General features: G+C 41.8%; 2 protein-coding genes across 2 annotated transcripts; one reads left to right on the top strand and one right to left on the bottom strand.

Annotated features, from left to right (window-relative positions):
* The first annotated feature begins 739 nt into the window (after positions 1–739).
* On the top strand, positions 740–6,062 carry rad23b (RAD23 homolog B, nucleotide excision repair protein). The gene is made up of 10 exons (XM_086187789.1): positions 740–936; positions 1,637–1,718; positions 2,110–2,189; positions 2,533–2,705; positions 2,792–2,847; positions 3,781–3,908; positions 4,152–4,290; positions 4,400–4,527; positions 5,292–5,480; positions 5,644–6,062. Exons 1-10 carry the CDS (start codon positions 871–873, stop codon positions 5,755–5,757), a joined length of 1,155 nt encoding a protein of 384 aa, XP_086043915.1. The 5' UTR covers positions 740–870; the 3' UTR covers positions 5,758–6,062.
* Positions 6,063–6,634: 572 nt separating this feature from the next.
* On the bottom strand, positions 6,635–12,055 carry klf4 (Kruppel like factor 4). The gene is made up of 5 exons (XM_086188025.1): positions 11,746–12,055; positions 11,554–11,662; positions 10,300–11,152; positions 9,592–9,762; positions 6,635–8,645 (listed from the first exon to the last, which is right to left on the bottom strand). Exons 1-5 carry the CDS (start codon positions 11,748–11,750, stop codon positions 8,470–8,472), a joined length of 1,314 nt encoding a protein of 437 aa, XP_086044151.1. The 5' UTR covers positions 11,751–12,055; the 3' UTR covers positions 6,635–8,469.
* Positions 12,056–19,675: the final 7,620 nt, after the last annotated feature.

Here is a 19,675-nt window from a genome sequence, read left to right as displayed (position 1 = left end):
ACTGACCAGCATTCTCTATGAAACAGAGGCACATTAAATGGTTTGACCCACTTCTGTTTACAAAAGGGGTCAAATATTGAGGAAGGGAGTAAAGATCTACCGCAGTCCTCAGGGCTAGCCTGAGTTTTATTTATAGATTGTACCTCATACCACATCTTCTCTTTACTAATCAAGGACCTGAAGGTATCTTGATTCCTCTTAAGAAAGGGACACCGACTTTCTGATAATGTGCCACCCCGAGTTTTTTGGGGTGTATTCAAGTATCATTCTATCAGGTGGTTTCAATTCTACGGAAAGCAAGAAGGATGGGTGCACATGTGCATATGTGTGGGTGTGTATCTTTGACTCGATCAGCTCCACGACACTTCGTCTGATCAATATCAAAATTACGTGTGCATAGCTTGTACTTTGAGGAAGTGCCATTGGGGGTTACACAATTGGGCCGTCAAGAGGCTTTCAAATTGCACTGCCATCACAACTTGCACTAAATTCACCAATACTTTTCCATGTACAAAACTTAGTATTTGCAAATTGTCAATAAATAGAATTTTTTTAAATCTTTGAATGACAAAAATAAGCACTCATCATCATCATTAAATACATTTCAACCTTATAGTTACATTACATTACTCGTTCTAATCTGTGGTATTTGTTTTTGTTTTTTGTTAAAAAACAAAAAACAAAAACAGAGTCTAACAGTTCCAAGGCTAACCACTAGGGGCACTACAGCCTCTGTGTCCTACATAGAAGAAGAGAGGCGTAGCCATGGCGGCTGACAGTTTGTAATGAGCCAACGAAAAGAGTAACGAGTCTTTTAAGTTGAATTTACAGCATTTAAACCTGGTCTGAGGAGAACACGCTACAGGCAAAATGCAGATAACTTTGAAAACCTTACAACAGCAGACGTTTAAAGTGGACATTGATGAAGAGGAGACGGTGAGTGTAAAAATCATTTGTGGGGGGTGGAGTGGGAGTTGGTTATGTCCTGGACCTCCTCCTTAGCATTTCAAAGTACACGATCTAACATAAGATCTTCTTAAATAATAATGTTTGTCTTCGATAAATCGGCCGTCGCGGTTTACATGGTTCACACTGTTGATAGGAAACGGCAGACTTATTCGCGCCATTTTATTAAGTGACGTTACTGTCTATGAGGAGTAGTTTAGTGTCAGCATTTAGCCGTAGCCCACGTAAGGTTACAAATGGCGGCAAATATAATGGCAAATAAGCTAAACAAACGCGGAACTGACGTTTGAAATTTTCTTCGAAATTATAGATACGTTGCAGTGGATTCCGGTTTATGTTCATTGTGAGTTTAGCTTTTATGTAAAGTTCAAGCTTGTGTAAACAACACAATGTAGGCTATTTGTGGTAAACAAACAATTTATTTATGTAGAAGTCTTCGGCGTATAACTACATGGCGTAATTAGACTTCATGCTGCGTGCAAATGGGTTTGTGAAAAGTAAATATGAACCTTCCCCTCTCGTGATACTCACTTTATGGTGGTGTGGAAATTTTCTGAAGGGTCAGAGTTCACTGTGTCTTAGTCGAGAAGGAACAAGATAGTTTTAAAGGTGACTATCATGTCTGTAGGATTTTGCAATCACCCAGAAAATTGTCACATTTCTTCTACAGGTGACAACATTAAAAGAGAGGATCGAAAAAGAGAAGGGAAAGGAGAGTTTTCCTGTTGCTGGTCAGAAATTGATCTATGCTGGTATGTTTACTTTCTGTTTTTCCTTTCATTTTGAATAATGTTTCAAAGCTCTTCAATGCGGTACTTATTCTCGGTAGTCTCACTTCTGTACTGTCTTTTACTACAATCAAACATGATCTAACACCAAGGCTGGTTGACAGTACTGAATAGACGCTGGGCTGTATACAAGCATACTGTGTACAATACTGTAGTATTTCTTACTTGAAATTATTCTCATGTAACTAGAAAAAATATAACCAAATGGACCAGACATGATTTAAAAAAAAAACCCTGTTTTTCAGCTCAAGAACCTTCTTTACAGAGATTCAGTTTACTACAGTTGATGATAACCATAGTTAGAAACTAAGCTAATATCAATGGAATTGTGACCAGTTTCTTTGTGTCCTACCAGGTAGAATCCTCAGCGATGACACAGCCCTCAAAGAATACAAAATCGATGAGAAGAACTTTGTGGTGGTCATGGTGACAAAGGTTTGGGAATTGTAATTAATAATTTGCTGTGGTTTTTTTTCCCCCCTTGTTTTACCTTTTTTGAAATATGTTTGTCATCACTTTCTTCTTTCACCTCCACAGTTAACATATAGACTAATCTTTAAAATTTGAGAAAATAATCAGTTTTGCTGGGTATCAGGCTGTTCTACACTGCACAATAGACATTACTAATCAAAAACAGAATTTATTTGTTTTGTAGCTTGTTTTTATTCGCAACCACAATTTTTATGTTGTACTTATGAGACTAAAAAGTTGAGCTATAAAGGAACTGTTGGACCCTTCTTGGCAAAAAAAAAAAAACTTTTTACAAATTATTTTGTAGCCTAAAGCGGCCACAGCTGCCTCCCAGCCGTCATGTGCCACATCAACACCCAGCACTACAGCTTCCACAATACCTCAGGCCTCGTCATCCAGCGCAGACACCCCAGCGGAGAGTGTTCCAGCGGATGACAAACCAGAGGAGAGGCCTGCAGACCCAGCCTCCTCCCCTGTTGGGTAAAGATGGAGCGATGTTTGTGTTTCGCTGTGTTCTTGATCTCAGCGTGTCTTGTGTGGTCATGCTGACCTGTTCTCTCTTGTAGGAGCTCTGAAGCATCAACAAACACAAATTTAATTGATGAGGCAGTTGCAAATCTAGGTAAGGTTACGCTTTTATAAATATTTGTTAGGCATTTGTGCACCACTTCTATGTTGGTTGGAGATGTGGATATAAATCTTTACTCACTTGTCTTTAACACCTTTTAAGCTGCCTCCGGTGTGCAGTACATTTGTAAGCTCGTATGTGTGTTGTTTGTTCGTTTTGGCCCACTTAATCTCTGGTAAATACCAACAGTTTGCTGACATCTGTGTATCTTGATCAACAATATCTTAGCTTGGCCAAAACTAATCTCACAGCTCCCCATAGTCGCACGCTCTTGAACTTTGCAAATATTGCTTTACTCCAAGCAAATACTGTAAAACCTAGTGGAATCAGCCAGTGAAATGTAGCCAACCATGTCATTTTTCAGAGCTCGCAGGTTGTTTATTTTTATCAGAAATTTTGCTATTTAGTGTTGTCATATGTGAAGGGGGGGGGGGTGCATCAACGCTCAACCTTGCGTAGATCCGTCAGCAGTTTAAGTTCAACGATACAGCCAAACTTAATAATAACCGTAATGAGCATTTCCTGCAGGAACATCAGTGCGAATGCTGTGAGTTGAAAGAAATGTTTGTCTCAGAAAAACAGTAGCAGCCAAGACCAATTAATTTACCAGCTGATGCGAATGCATGTTTAGCGCAGTCAGTGCTACAATGATGTCATTTTGGAAAATAAGTTAATTATTTTCCCAGAGTAAAATGTTCTCTCCTCCAGGTCATATCTTTGTAACAAGTATTTTAACAATATTCAAAAAATGTCTGTATGCATATTCTCTCTCTCTCTCTCTCTCTCTCTCTCTCTCTCAAAAGATCTTGAAAACAAAGTGTCAGTACTTATGCATGCTCATTAACATAAATTGAATTGGCAAGTATTGGGTCATCAATAAGGAATAAGTGGTCTAAAGTGCTCTCGCTGTCTTGTGTGTCGGTGTAGTTACGGGCTCATCGTATGATTCCATGGTAACGGAGATGATGCTGATGGGCTTCGAGAGGGAGCTGGTGGTAGCAGCTCTCAGAGCAAGCTTCAACAACCCAGACAGAGCTGTGGAGTACCTGCTCACAGTAAGAATTGGGCCGCAGCAAATATGACCTTTAGTAAAGTATTAGCTTTTTGTCTTTTCCATCAGAAATGATTTATTGTCAGGTACATGTGTTTCACAATGTGAGGAACTTCACCCAAACAGGCTAACATCATAGTTGTAGAAGTACAAAAAAAGATACTTAACAACTTCTTACAGTGAGCTGTCCATATAAAAAAGACATTAAGTAGAATAAAGAAAGATGACAGATGATGATTTTCTCCAGGGCATACCAGACCGCGAGCAGGGCCAGTCCACAGGACCTGATGCGGCACTGCCCCCGTTGTTGAGTGCAGCTCCAGCTGTCCCCACGGGGGGGTTGAGCGACCCTGCTAACACCGGCCCTTCACCAAGTCCTGGAGGAGGTAAAAAACACGCAACAGTAACCTCAATGAGCAACTGTTTTCTGGTCTTATCTTTGTGTGCATATAATTTGGCATCTGACAATTTCTACCTCATCCTCGGCCCTCTCAGCCAACCCTTTGAGTTTCCTGAGGAATCAGCCGCAGTTCCACATGATGCGGCAGTTGATCCAGCAAAATGCTGCGTTGCTCCCTGCCCTGCTGCAGGAGATTGGCCGGGAAAACCCTGAGCTGTTGCAGGTAAAGTGTTCTCAGAACAACGTGACAAAAGAACCTCACCTACTCTTTCAGTTACTGACCATCCTCTCCAAAGTCAGACAATAAAATTATATGATTCTATCCTGTGTCCATGCATGAGGGAGCTGAGACCCACAGGGATTGGTTGACCACTAGCTAGCTTAGCACAATGAATGGCAGTGGATGGGCAGTGTAGCATACTCTGCCAAATTCATCAAATAAACTTCTCACCAAAAAGCCTTTGCCTGCATTTATACAACTGGATTTGGGTGTTCTTTATTTTCTTTCATCGTTTCAACTTTTTACCTGACTGGGCGCTGTGATTTGACGCAGCGCCACAAAACTGCAGCCAACAAAAAAAAAACGAAACTTCTGTCGACCACTAGACGAGCAGCTGCAGCTACAAATTGCAGCTGACTTTGTAAGAGGAAACCACAATCTGGAACCTGATCTATTTGAATCACACTGTAGTGTAACTACAGGTTTTAGATGGAGGTATGCTAATTTGCCAGTCAGCTACCATTCAGTTCACTATGCTAATTAGCCATCAGCTAGTCTCTATTGTTCTGAGCTCCCTAGTGCATGAACAGGAGAGAGAAGGGTGTCTGTCATCTTGTCAGGCTCTGTGACGGAAGGAAAATAAGCACATTTCTCAAAAAGTTTGTGTGTTTCTTTCAAAGTCATGAGAGGAGTTTTCTTTCCCTGCTTAGCAACTGAAAAGTTCCTGCACCGTCACTCACACCTGAACTGTTGATCTACCATCGCAGGAGATTAGCAACCACCAAGAGCAGTTTATCCAGATGCTGAATGAACCCAATCCAGAGGCGGTGCCGGCGAGCAGTGGAGGTTTAGCAGGAGGAGCAGGGGGAGTCGGAGGGATCGCAAGTGACGCACCCGGTGGAAGTCACATGAGCTACATCCAGGTCACGCCACAGGAGAAGGAGGCCATTGAGAGGGTGAGGGGGAACACTCGGCAGTAACCGTTTCTCTCAGTCCGGCTAAAGGATGCATGTTCATCGATCTGATGCTGCAAAGACCCGTACTTTCCCATTGTCATGTATGATTTCCTGTCAAAAGAACTGTTTGACTAATTTGCAGCTCCTCCTCTCTCTATTCCAGTTAAAAGCCTTGGGATTTCCAGAGGGACAAGTAATTCAAGCCTACTTTGCCTGTGAGAAGAATGAGAACTTGGCTGCGAACTTCCTTTTACAACAGAATTTTGATGATGATTAGACAAGCCATCTTGATTTTTACCCTCTTTTTTTTCTGATTTCTTCCTCTACTTTTTGATTGCTGATATTGAATATACAAGCCTTTTACGCTTCCCAAAAAAAGGTTTCCGTTCACCAATGCCACATCTCTCTTAATAACACTGGTTCATTATTTGTGATGATTTTTAAATGGAGGAACAATTTAAGTACAATAGTGTTGAATCTGAATGATTTTCTTTCAGTATTTTCAATGGGGTTTGGAACAACAATGTACATGCACTCTTTGATTTTTTTTTTTAAGTTGGAGAATTAAAAAATAAGAAACAAGCAGCATGAATGGTTCCTTTTTTCTGTTCCAACACTCATCTGCATGTGAACCAACAGGACAAGAGCTGCGTACACACAAGAGAAAAGCCTGAACTTGAATGCATACGCTAAGGCTTTCCTACTTGTGTGTATATATATATATTGCATTGACTTGTCATTTTTACAGGAAAAAAAAACAAGTTAAAGGTAAATAAAAGCCATGCCTCCTCTGCTGTGTTTGCTTGGTGTATTTTTTTTTTTAAATACTAGAGTACAAATACAATACTTTGTACTGTCACTCATGTTCCTGTCTACAGATTCCCAGAAGGCAGTTTTTAGAGGGCTCCATTCAAGCATTAAAAAAGCCTGAGTGTGCTTCAAACATGAACCTATAGGGGGCAACATAGACCACAACATGTAAATGAAACCGTTGGCCAGCCTGAAGTTGGATTGTGCTACTGATGTGTCAACAGATGTGTGAAAATTCACAATATTAAAATATATAATTGACACTGCATGCCAACACTGGCTTAAAGGACTGAAGCTTAATTGGTTTATTACATTTGAAACAGTTTTTATAAAGGAAGAACATGTTCAAATAAAACAAGGGTCTTGGAAGACGTACACGTGCAGGTGAAAATCTGTCCAGTTGGATTTTTTTTTTTTTTTAAATAGCTTGAATGAGGAAATATGCACAGTGTTGATACCACGGTACACCTCCTCAAGGCTTCTTTAAAATCACATTCTGCAAGGTGTTTTGATGTTGCCATGCAAGAATTAGGGCTGAAATCAAGGATTATTCAAATCATCGATTAAATGGCAGTTAGAAATTTAGAAAAATACTCATCTAAGCTTTCCTGAACCCAAAACGACTTGTTCGAATTGCTTCTTCTGTCCAACCAGTGGACCAAAACATTGCAAGATATTCTTTTTTATAAGAGAAAAAGGAGCAAACTCTGATTCTTAAGCACTTTTTAGGGCATTCATACATTTATATGGTTGGTATACACTGTAAAGTGATGCTTAGGCATATGGTAGGTGCATATGAAGACAATAGCTCACTGTGGCATCTTTATGGGTTTTATTCACCTTTTGTTCACCTGAGAGCTCCAGCAGAAAGTCAGATTCAGTGTCACCCTTGAATGTCAGCCAGTGACTCCGCTGTCCCTCCCATTCTTCCACCTGACAGGTGGAAAAAGGACCCCCATGGAAACGGGACATGGTAGGAGACTGGTTTTTGTTTTGTTTTTTTTAAATCCTTTTTTAAAAGCAACATTGTGTTGCTTTGCTTGCGGCAATCTGACTATTATCGGGGATATTGTGTGTGAAAAGACAGTGAGCTATTGCTTCCATTTAAATATGCCTCTCCATTACACTGCCATGCTAGGCTCCAATTACTGTGACTGATGACGTCCAGGAAAATCTGTTAAAAACGCCATTTTTCCCACTGATTAATGTTTATTTTAGGGTTCCATCAGGGTTTGTTTTCAATTAAGTAAATGACAATGTTGTAGATATGCTAGAAGAGTATAAAGGTCATGTTTTTATTTTGTCAAATACATTGGATTTTATTATACTGTAAAATACAAAACAATAACAAAACATTTTATTTACAAATGTACAAAATTCAAGATTATATTACATATTTTGACTATTTAAAAAAAAATCTTTGTTCAGAGTTACTCATTCCATAAAAAAATATGAACGTCTCATATAAATTATTGCACTATGCAACTGCAGTGCATTGAAGATTGCCATCACCACTCAAAAAGTGAAGTAATCACCTGATTTAAGTCAGATTGTGGAAGAGAGGTTTCACACAAAAACAACCACTATGGCACTTTTCATCCTTTTGTATATTTCCCTTAATCTTTGGTACCTTTTCTTCAAAAGAAACCTTCTTTAGAGTCACTGAGCACCATTCTGTATAAATTAACATTGTACCTGAAATTAATGGCATTGCAGGTGAAATGTTTATATAAATATAGGTATATATTAATACAGTATTTTGGACAGTGTGTCGTTGGAGTATATAATGGCATGTTGCTGGTAGAAGGCCTCTGGAGATGTTTGTCTGTTGCTCCTGGTTTCCATGACAAAGATAAATTTCCAGTTCTTGGCACCTGGTCCACCATGTTTTGTCACATAAATAAGACAAATTCCAGTTTGGTCCCTTTTCATAAAAGTTTATAACCCTGACTGAGAGGTCTCGTCGAGTCACCCGTGCAAAGGTCGGGATCAGTCTTTTACAGAATTCTAGTCTCTTGAGGGAGAAATGCTCCTTTTTGCCGTGAACATCACAGCTTGTCTTGTTGCTTCACGTCGGCTTGAAGGCAAAGGATGGTTTTAAAAAAAAATGTACTTCTCAAGTTTGTTAATTTTTTTTCCCCCAGAGCCTTCATCCACTGCTGTCCAGTCCAACCAGATCTCATAAGTGTCTTTTCATATGTAGAGCGAGGTGGTCTGACCTTGAGAAGGCCCGGTCACATTTCTGACACTGGAACGGCCGGTGGCCCGTGTGTTTCCTGTAGTGGCGTGTGAGCTCGTCCGAACGTGCAAACTTCCAACCGCAGCCTTCCCAGTCGCAGTGGTAAGGCTTCTCTCCTTTTGATAGAAACACAATACACATGTGGAACAGTCAGCATTGGCCCTGAGGTTAAAGCTTCCCCACCTCCACAAGAAAAGAAGTCCTTCCTGTCCTGCAGCTAATGTGCGACAGCCGAGCCAACCAGCCTGGGGTTTGTGTTTGAGCCAGGATCAGTGTCAACCTGTTTCACTGCACCTGCCAAATGACTCCCTACCCCCATCTAACCCCTGCTCACGCTGATTGAATATCTGAACAAATTACACCTTCCATCCATCCATTTTCTTTACCGCTTATCCGTTAAGGGTCACGGGGAAGGGCTGGAGCCTGTCCCGGCTGACATTGGGCGAGAGGCGGGGTTGAACCTGGATGGGTCGCCAGTCTTTGAACAAATTACATCTTTTGACCTTAAAATAACTAAAAATATTAACTTCATTTACCTCAATCTAATTACTTGTGGCCATGAGATGAAACACATTGACTAAATGTGGTTACTTCAAGGCCACGAGATGTAACTTTGACTTAATTAATTCCTGGCAATGAGTCATCATGTGTTCCATCGATTGATTTTATGTTTTCAAACGAGTCATATCTCGTGGCCAAAAAAATCTGTTTCAGTGAGGTTATTTTTTCCCCCTCTCTCTGCCCATTACAAAAAAATCTCTCTGGCCACTCCAGGTCTCTGTAAACTTGAACCTAACTTTTTATTAGCGTCTAATATGATCATCCCACCTCCTTTTTTCAATAAAACATATAAACACAGAGGGGGAGGTGTTGATGTTCAGCCTGCTGCAGAGATAATCACAGCCAAACGAGTGTAAAAGGGAGGGCCAACATGGCGGGACAGCGGCGCCATACATCACAGTAGACGCTGTTGTTATTAATAATCATACACCACATTTTTGTTTGGTTCAGCGTGAACAAGCAAATCCTGCGTAATGAAGTATCCGTGTTGGGATAACGTACCTGTGTGTGTGCGGTGATGCGCTTTGAGGTGCGAGCTCTTAGTGTAGGTTTTTCCACAGCCAACGTAGTCACACGTGTGTGTAGCGACTCGTTTCCGGGGCCAGGAACGTCTTCCACGTTTAGGTTTTGGTTCCTCTGGTAAGCACTCCCCGCTAGATATCATTAGGTGCTCTGTGGGGGTGGGGTTAAAGATCACACTCTTCATAATGCTGACTGTACAGAAATACTCTGCCTGTATATACACATTAGATATCTCCCTGGGTACTGAAGTCACAACTTTAAAATTCAACACAAAACAGCAGTTTTCTTTCTAAATGAGACAAATAATGAAACACAGCCTCTTTCTCGAAAGTGTCACAAGGTCCCACATTACACGTGTTTTGTTTAACATCTGCTCTTCTACCTATTTCGGCTGGTTTAAGCAGCTCTGTGATGAAGAGGGTGTTTGTTGTTCAAGGCCATGAGATGTAATCCCATTCTGAACCACTGGTTTGTGGTGTAATTAAAACCCACAAGGTTTATAGGATGTGTTTAAAAAGACTATACTTTTATATTCCTGTTGACAATCTGTTCTTTGTTAGTCTACAATTTTTGACTAATGGACAGAATTCAAATTACAGATCTCTGCAGAAGCCGCATTGCAGATTACAATAAAGTATATAAAGTAACTCTGAATTACGCCAAGAGGAAGAAGAAGTGTGGTCTGACCTTGGTACTGCATGGCGGATGGCTGAGGGTAGGAGGTGTAGCCCTGTGGGGAGCTATGGTGGTATCCGTGGGGAGGTAGAGGAATCTGATGGCCCAGAACCTGGTGGTCCCGGGTCAGAGGATTGTCTGGGGAGAGGGAAGAGGATGAAGATAACCTGCTGCTGGACATGGACCGCCCTCCAGCAGGGAAGCCATGTAGATCCAAGTGGCCGGGGCGCTGCTGGCTCACCCGGCCCTGGGAGTTGATCCCAGTCAGGTTTAGGTCCATGGACTGTGAGATGGTGCAATTACTGGGGGTCTCCTGCTTTATCCTGTGGCATGTAAAGGACGGTGAGGCACGTGAAGGAACTGGGTCCGACACAGCATTAACGCAAGCCTTGCTTACGTTTACGCCTTGGTTGTACTCTCCCAGGTCCATAGTCGTCTTGACTACAAACTTGCCTTGCAGGCTGGTAGGGTGAAGGTATGCCGGGTCCAGCTCAGGTCTCATGAGCTCTGCCACAAAGCCTCCAGAGGGTGAAACGTCACTAATGTCTGGGATGGTATAGAGCAACTCACTCCCCTGAGGAGAGGGGAGAGGGTACGATGAGGAGAAGGATCCAGGTGAGGGAGACAGGCCCTGGGCAGAACTACACGCCATGGCCTCCTCCTGCTGTTGCTGTTGTTGCTGCTGCTGCTGCAGCAAAGAGTTGGACAGAATAAAGTCATAGTCCAAATCCAGGTCGGGCTCAGCGTCTTTTTTGGACATGCTGGGGCTAGTTGTGCTGGTGGCAGTGGGATGGTCCGGGTCGGAGCAGCTGCTTCCGGTTGGCACACTGAGTCTCTTAAGATGGGACAACTCCTCTTTCCATCTCTAGAGGGAAGTAACAACCATTCATGACTGCACTGGATTAAGCAGCTATGTAGAGGAAACAGCCAATGAAATCACACTGGATTTCAAATTAGGGTTTATTTTGAATAAGTAACCTGTATTACAGCAGGCATAGCTGTCACATAAGTAACATGCATTTAATGAAAAGACACTGGATAACATAGCTTCTCATCATTATATAAGAGGCAACATATTAGGCATTAAAGTCAAGATATTCACTGATCCCCCACCAGCCCGTGTGAACTGGTGCACGCCCAAACAGTGTCAAACCCTGATTGCACCCATAATGACATTGAAAAACAACCCCAGTGTAAATAAAGAACACAGGCTCGACATTTCTCCTTTCATATACTGTTATTTCACCGCAAAGAGAGTCTACTCACTAGATTGGCACTTCCTAGAGATTTACTCTTGACAGTCGGACAGGCAAACGTCGATATTGATGGCAGCAGGGTTCCACCTAAAGCCATCTCGACGTCATTTGGAGGCTGCCTGAAATTAAAGAGAAGAGAGTAAATCCGGGTGGAGTGAGCCTGGTTGTAGTCCAAATGGTCAAACTTTCTCAAGGTCCACACCTCATCAATGAGAATGTCTATGCGGACTCCTCTCTGCTGCTCTTCGGTGGTTTTAGTTGAATATCCTCAAGGTTTAAAGTTTCGGCTCCGGTATGCTCCCGGACATGCTGTCGTTGCTGGGCGCGCCGGATTGAAACAGCCAGACAAATTTATTTCTTATATATACAGAGAGAGAGAGAGAGAGAGAGAAAGAGAGAGAGAGAGAGAGAGAGAGAGAGAGATTTTTTTAACTGAAAAAGCGGTTTGTGAACGGGAAGACAGAGCGGCGACATACGGGGGAATCCCTCGCGCCTGTTGCCATGCAGGGACCGGCAGTCTGGAGTGAGAAAAACCGCGTGAGAGGTATCCTTAAATCACTGGAGCAAGCCACAGGGCGTGGCTTGCTGTTACCCAGCAACAAGGCGCGGAAAACATTAGCGCAAGAGAGAGAGAGGGAGAGCACGTGGGTTGGGGGGGGGGGTGAAGCGAATGGGGAAAAGAGAGAAAGGGAGAGAGAGAGGGGGGGGGGTTGTTTGTGGTCATAGCAACGGCACCTATCCTTACTACTGTGACATGTGGGTGAAGAGGGGTCACCTGCAGTCATGGACGCCCCCCCACCCCCCACCCCACCCCTCCATGGCCCTCTAGTTTATATTAGCCTTTAAAAATACACTGAGAGGCTAGTTTATGTCATTCATCAAATAACATAGTTTTGTTAATCACCTGTCATTACTCCACAAGTTTCCTAGGCTATAAATTAGCACCAAGTGATAATAGACTGGAATTTCTTACAGGACATGTGTGGACTGTAATATGAAGCAGCCAATGCAAAACACTTGCACATGCAGGGTTGTTTTTTTGCTTTAATTCTACAGTTAGCACAATTTAGCCACATGGACATGAACTACAAAGGGTTTCGACGATCATGAAACGTATGAAAAAAGGCGTGAAATTCGGGGAAAAGTCATGGGAAATTCGCGTGATAGAGTATCAGTGGATCAACTGAGAGAGACATTTCTTTTGGTAACCATCGATCCACTTTGTTGTATCAAACCACGTTCCGTCTGGTTCATGTCAGTTAAATGAAGGCTGGTAAACTTTAACATTAATTTCTCTGCTTCTTTTTTATGTATAAACATATTCTTTATTATGTTTAGTCATGAAACCTTTTATGAAATGTATGTAAATGTACTTGATCACACAATTTATCTTACAGTTGTTTTATTTGCTGAAAAAAACTGGTGTAATAATTCTTTTTTTTAAGTTTATTTTTGACAATATCCAAAATCCAATGTAAAAATCCCACTGGCTTTTGGTTGAGGAACCCATGGCCATGCTAACTACAGAGTAAGCCTACAAAAAAACATCTTCCTACAGGATTCTATAGACCCTTTCATAGCCACTCCCATTGGATTTAAACTCCATATCATTGTGACATAAAATTATCATGATTTATGGCATTAATACACTTTATTTTACTTTATCTTCTTTGCAAATCACATTCTATCAGCACATACAACCAAAATACAAAGGCAATAATGTCACCCTCATGAGAAAAGACTTACCTGGGAACATGAAAGTGCTGAGAGCAGTTCAGTGCTGAGTTTGAACTGGGTTCAGGCACTGTTTGCTCAGAGCTCGCGAGCTAACACAAACCTCTCTATCCAACATAATTAGTGAGACACATTGACTCCAGACTTCAGTGAAAGAGCAAACAAAGCCTTTGCCACTGATCCTGCTGCATCAGGATCTTGTCCGTTAGGCATGTCAACAAACATGCCGTCATCTCAACAGGACGCTTCAACTGTTAATCAGTTTATTTCAAGTCTTGAATTACGTTTATGTTGCTTTCTGTCGGTTGCCATTCAAAAGTTGGTGGGGGGAAATAGTGTTGCAGGAAATGAGTGGATCCTGTTCATTGTTTAATATTTAAGAAATTTAATCTAAGGTGTATCCAAACATCAAAAGCGTGCGTTCTCTTCTGCAACTGCGTGGTGATGGATTTAAACCTGCTTGCATCCCATCTCTTGTTTTTGAAGACCTGCTTCCTACTCTAGGCAGGAACACAATGGCAACCATGTCATTATAGCCATTTTCTTTATGGCGTGAGATAATGGTTTTGAAAATGATCCTGAAAACAAAGGATTGACTTTGACAATTGAGGCGCTTTGCATGACAATAACGACAGAGTGAACAGGAATAGAGAAAAGAGATAAAGGAGGAGAAGATGACACCGCCGTGTGCTTCTCCTTACACAATGAAGTCAAGGTGACTTATAGTAACTCACCCGAAGACTTGTATGGAATATGTTAATTCAACACTTATAGTTTAGAGTTTGGACAATGGAAGCTGCGAGACCCGGCCGACTATACATTCAGTATGTTTCTGTTCAATTAAAGGCATTTGTATGAAAGCTGGAAGATGCAGAGACATTGAGGTAATGTTATTGTCTGAGGTGTAACGTTTTCCTCTCATGGACAAGAACCCTCTCACACTGCTGATGTTCTTATCAGGCAGATGTCAGGACGCCTACCCGAAGAAGCGCCATCAAAATGTTGTGTTTTAAAGGTGAGCTCAGGTGTTGTTCTTGGCTGTGCCGCGCGTTTCGACTGGTTCGAGGTTGAGATACATCTGTCATAGTCAGTTTAGTCACGCACCAAATTTGAGCAAAATGTAAATAGAGTGACAGCAATCTAAGAACACGAAGACACAACTCTTAGATTTCATGTTTTCATGCATGTGCCACCTCATTCTCCTCCCCCAAGGAACCAGGAAAGCACCCAAGTGATGATGCAGATCATAACTCCATACTGAGGGTTCACCACACTCTTCCAGATGCTGTTCAGTCATTAAAATAGCTTTCATACTTTCTTCTCTCTTGAACATGGAGTTGTTTGCTTGATTCTCACTGCTGCACCTCCCGCCACCTTGTATAATTATACAATTAAGGAAAAAAGAAAAGAAAAGACAAAAATATGAGATCTTTACAGTACCCGCAACATGGCACCAACTGCAGGTAAAATGACAAAGAACAACTTCCTTGGTTACCGCAGTAATTTTAGACGGATATGCAGAACTGATACGTAACCCCCCATCTCAAAAAGAGTTAAAGAACATCTCATTTTATTTATAAAAATGTAATTTCCACTAATGACCATTCAGATTATGACTACGCCTACAAATTTCATGTAGGCGTAGTCTACATGTGCATCAACATGTGCGCAAAGATCACTAAGGACATTTAATGCACGTCAATAATGAAATGGATGAGTCCAGTAAATTTGAGAAAAATTAGAAACAGTTTGATGTTCGTTATTGTTTTTGTAAGGAACCCAGCAAGATGGATGAATTCATGATCAGTGAAGGGTTGAGTTAATATTCTCGTTTTTATTTGAGTGATGAAATTTCTACACGGTGGGATTTCTGAGGAATGAAATTGCTTTCATAATGAAGTTTGTCTTGACCTTTTGACCTTGACCTTCATGTAATCAGGGATCCATCACCTTCACGTGCAGAACCGTAACAGAAATTAGAGGTGCACATTTGTTACGTCAACAGAAACTCCCAAGTTAAATGTTACAGATCATTTGAGCTCATTACAACGTCACTTAAATTCACATTTACAATAATTGTTACCTTTCCTGATGGTAACCCTCAGCCACTCACGTTGCAGAACAGTGATATATCACCAAACTGGTTATGGTATTGTTTTGTGTATTCGCTGTGTTACCATTGACAGTGCTGCTGTGTGATGGTATGCATATTGATGAGGTGGATGAGTCAGGTGGTTGAGACTGTTTGTTTGGACAAATCCAGCCAAGCCACTATAGCCAGACAGAGCAGCAGCCAAGCCAGGAAGCACCCGACCCACACCACACATTCATCACGTCATATCGTGTAGCTGTGGGCTTCCACTGGTGGACGAAAATGGGATTAAATGTTGGACGTAGCTCGGGCTCGAGTAAAGTCAAATGGGCTAAAAGAGAAGACAAAGTTAACAAGAAAGAGAGTGAGAGGGAGGAAAGAGAGCTCCTGCCGGGCGGCAGGCTGTCCAGCCTCTGACTGCCCTGGGATTCCTCCACAGCCTTAAATATGCCAGTTATTTTTAACCAGCGACGTAACAGAACCCAGCGCCGGCCCCCTCTGTTACAATATTTCCTTTCTGCCAGGAGGGGAAATGGAGGGGAGCCACACTTCCTGGTCACATGATGCAGTTCAGGCAGCAGCATATGAGACATACTAAAGGGAAAGTAGGGAATGGCATATAAGGGGTGGAGAGGGAGCATGTTTGGCTGCCTCATACCCACACCAACCCACATATTCACTCAACACTGCCTTTCCCTGAAGTCTAAGCCAGCCAGGGTGTCAGATGAGGCAGTCAGTTATAATCAGATGCTCAGACGTCAGAACCACGAAAGGACCAGAGCGGAGATTGGTGTTCGTGAGCTGCGGAGGAAATGAGAGTGTAGGCACAGCACATCAGCAGACAGAGGGATCGGGGGGAGGGCCCTGTGACGTTAGGCCAGGGACCCGCCAGGATTAGAAGCCTCTAAAAAGAAAAAGCTTGGGACTAGACTGCCAGAGCTGGAGAGAATGTGTTTCTGTCTTTCTGACATGGGAGAATCAGGGACTTCCCATGAGCTCACCTTGTTGACATACGGACAACTTGGTTCATGTCTCAATCTGCACGAACTACTCGCAAAATTAATACCAGCTTCACGTCATAGACTGGGATGTTGATTTTTATTGCTTTATATTCACAAATGTCAGTTAAATGAATGAAGACATAGAAGATGTCAGGCTTTATTTAGTTAAAATATACATAATACAGGTGGATTAGTGGCTAATATACGCATGTTAGCTCCACTTAATGTTAATGCGCTGCTAAGACATTAACAAGGTCAAACTTTGGGCGAGCTGGGATTGACAGAAAAATGATTAAAATCTTTGAGCCTGATGATGAAATGAAAGGCAATTCATGAGGGATTTTTAGGGGAATCTGTGGAATATCAAACTATGATGAAATACAATGCTTTTATAAAACTCTAACCAATAAAAACAACGTGATTTTGAAATGAATCCAACATGAGCTGAGTGTGAGGTGTAGTCAATAGATATGGAATACTGGACAATTTGAATCCTGATTTCTTATGAGTCTGGTGTGAAAGGTGAAGGGTTTAGATGTTTGTTTAAATAAGGCAGCAAACTCAATGAGATAGGTGCTCTGTGCTCGGCCTATCTGCAGAGTGTCAAAATGTTACATCAACACAGAGCAGAGCTTAATTCCCTTGAAACACATTTACAAATATGAAAAAATAGGTAATTTAAGGTTCATCTCCCAGCTACTGCGGAGAGCTGCTCGTCAGAACCTTGAAATTAAATTTTCGTGACAATTAAAGGAAAACACCAACTTTTGGGGAGTTATTTTCCGTCTTCGTCAGAGCCAGCCAAAAGGACAGTGCTAGGAATCCGAGACCCACAGGAACCAGATGAATGCTAGTTACCTTAGCGCAATGAATAGTAGGTGATGGGCAAGTTAGCATTGCTCTGTCAAAGGTCATCAAATACACTTTTCTCTGAAACGATCTTAACTTGCATTTATGTAACTAGAGTTGCTCATAATACATTTTTGAAGGCAGTAACACAGTTGGGACGACTTACTTGACCAGCTGGAGTGATTTGATAAGGCACCTTGAAACCTCAGCTAAAAAAAAATGTTGGTTGACATTATTGGCCAGCTTTGATAGAGCGGGTGAGTGCAAACACATTTGGGTGTTACTTCTGAGCCTTAACCATTTGTTGATTAGCCTTAACTACTATCTTAATGAACTATTTAAGTATGCCCACACTTCCTTTCTACTACTATTCATTGCGCTTCACTAACTAGCAGTTAGCCAGCCAGTTTCCGTTGGTCTCAGCTCCCCAGTGCACACAGGGGAGAGAAGGGAATCCGTCTTTTTCTCGGACTCTATGGAGGACAGTATTAATAGTATATTTTCCAAAGAGTCTGTGTTTTCCTTAAAGAGAGCTCAAGAAAGAACAAGTAAAAATAGAGAACAAGGGATATGATGGACTATAGTGTCATATGGTTCAGCTAAGGAAGAATTTTTTTTTAAAAAAGACCGGCATACAAAAGTAGTTATCTTTCTTTAAATGTTTCCATGGTTTTTCCCAGACCTGTAACTATGGTATATAAAGTTGATCCCAGAGCTACATAAGCAATAGAACAAACTCATTTAAAATGATTCCTTTCAGTCATGCTTGTACTATAAAGCTAAGTGCCAGTAAACCAACACCACATCTTTACAGCGTCAGAGAGGTTCCTATAGCATTAAAGTTTTTATTCCTCTGCAACAGTCACAGACATCTGACCCCTGATGCACAGCAATTACGGCAAATCACCAGCAGCATTCGTGAGCCTTAAAGAACACGCTGGCATTGACTCAGAGGCAGCTAATAGGTTGTGTATTCTCTTGATGCAATGCTGTTAAACCTGTCACATTTAGCTGTCACGTTTTCACAACACTTGATTAGAGGCAGATTGGAATTGGAGATGCAGCGTGATAGGGGCTCAGGGGTTCAGCGCTATGGACTTGTAGCCTACAGTAGGTGATTTACAGGGCTTTAAGAATGCATATCATTGGAATTTCAGGCATCTGTAATGTGAATTTTGAGCTCTCCAGCAAATTTGGTTGACGCCTTAATACTAAGCTTTACAGTTCGATCTACTAAATAGTACGCACATTGTCTGCTGATGATCTCCAGACTGACTGAGCAGCATTGAGTGGAGGTCTGCTGATAAAGTGTTTGGCATTATAATACGCTCAAATCCATGCGGTAATTGTTGTCAGATTGCAGGGTACTAGGCCTCTGCGTTCCTGAGAAGGCGTGGGCTCTCCTGTTTTCCCACTGGGAACTGTTGGGAATGTGTGACCTTTTCCATGGATCGCCGTTTTTCAGGCCCTGGATTGACTGCCTGGAAAGGTGCCTACAACTGGTGCAACCTTTCAAGGATGTAAAATGGCAATAATAATCCTCAATATCAACACTTAGGCGCTCCAGAAATGATGCATGGTTTGTAGGAGAGCGGAGACAGGCTTGTTGGGAAACTCCCGTCGCTAAAATGATGGAGGTACTAGTAAATTCACTTTGCAACAAAGAGAGGAGAAACATAACTTTATAAGTTTAATATTCAAGCATAAATCAGGGCAAATGTTTGGAAAATTTCACTCAATAGCATCATTCTTCCTTCCTCTGTGCATTTTTCTGTGTATATACTGTATCCCCAGTAATAGGCAAGCAAATTTTATGGCAACATTTTCAAGGAAAGTTCCCAGAACAAATCAGAAACGGCACATTGTGGTAACTTTAATCAAACTACAAATCATTTGAGACTGATGGTCCCTGCTGGAATGCTGAGGAAAGAGCAGTACTTGACAGGCCCAATTTAAGTGATAGCTTCTCCAGTCTGACGTTTTATTGACATCATGCAGAGTTTAATTGAGGAGGGGGGTTTCAGTAACTCAAACCAGATGGGCCACCAGCCCATGAACAGTCCCCCTCTCTACTGTGTCTTGCTCACTGTCTCTCTCTATTTTGACTCAATGAAGTATTGAGCAAAGGATTAAATGTCATAAAGCTGACTTAATTTATATTGATTGTTATTTGATTTATCAATACCCAGCCAGTAGTCGTTCATGGACTCTTGTTCTGAGGCATTGAGTTTGGCTTTTTTTGCCTTTTTGGCTTTGTGGATCTGAACATCTTTATCCAGATAAACGGCTCTAAGCACCCATCCAGGGTGTGCACTGCCTCTCACCCAGTGTTGGCTGGGATAGGCTCCACCCCCCCTCCGTGCGACCCTTAACAGATTAGTGGTAAACAAAATGAATGGATGGACGGATGGCAGCCTGAAGTATACCCTGCCCTATTACTATGTTTTCCATAATTT

This window comes from Aulostomus chinensis, chromosome 19, assembly GCF_037954235.1.
Source record: "Aulostomus chinensis isolate RoL2024-O1b breed Wild chromosome 19, RoL_Achi_v1.0, whole genome shotgun sequence".
Lineage (NCBI taxonomy): Eukaryota > Metazoa > Chordata > Actinopteri > Syngnathiformes > Aulostomidae > Aulostomus > Aulostomus chinensis.
Note: the sequence above shows the minus strand (reverse complement) of the source record. Positions and strands in the feature narration are given on the sequence as shown.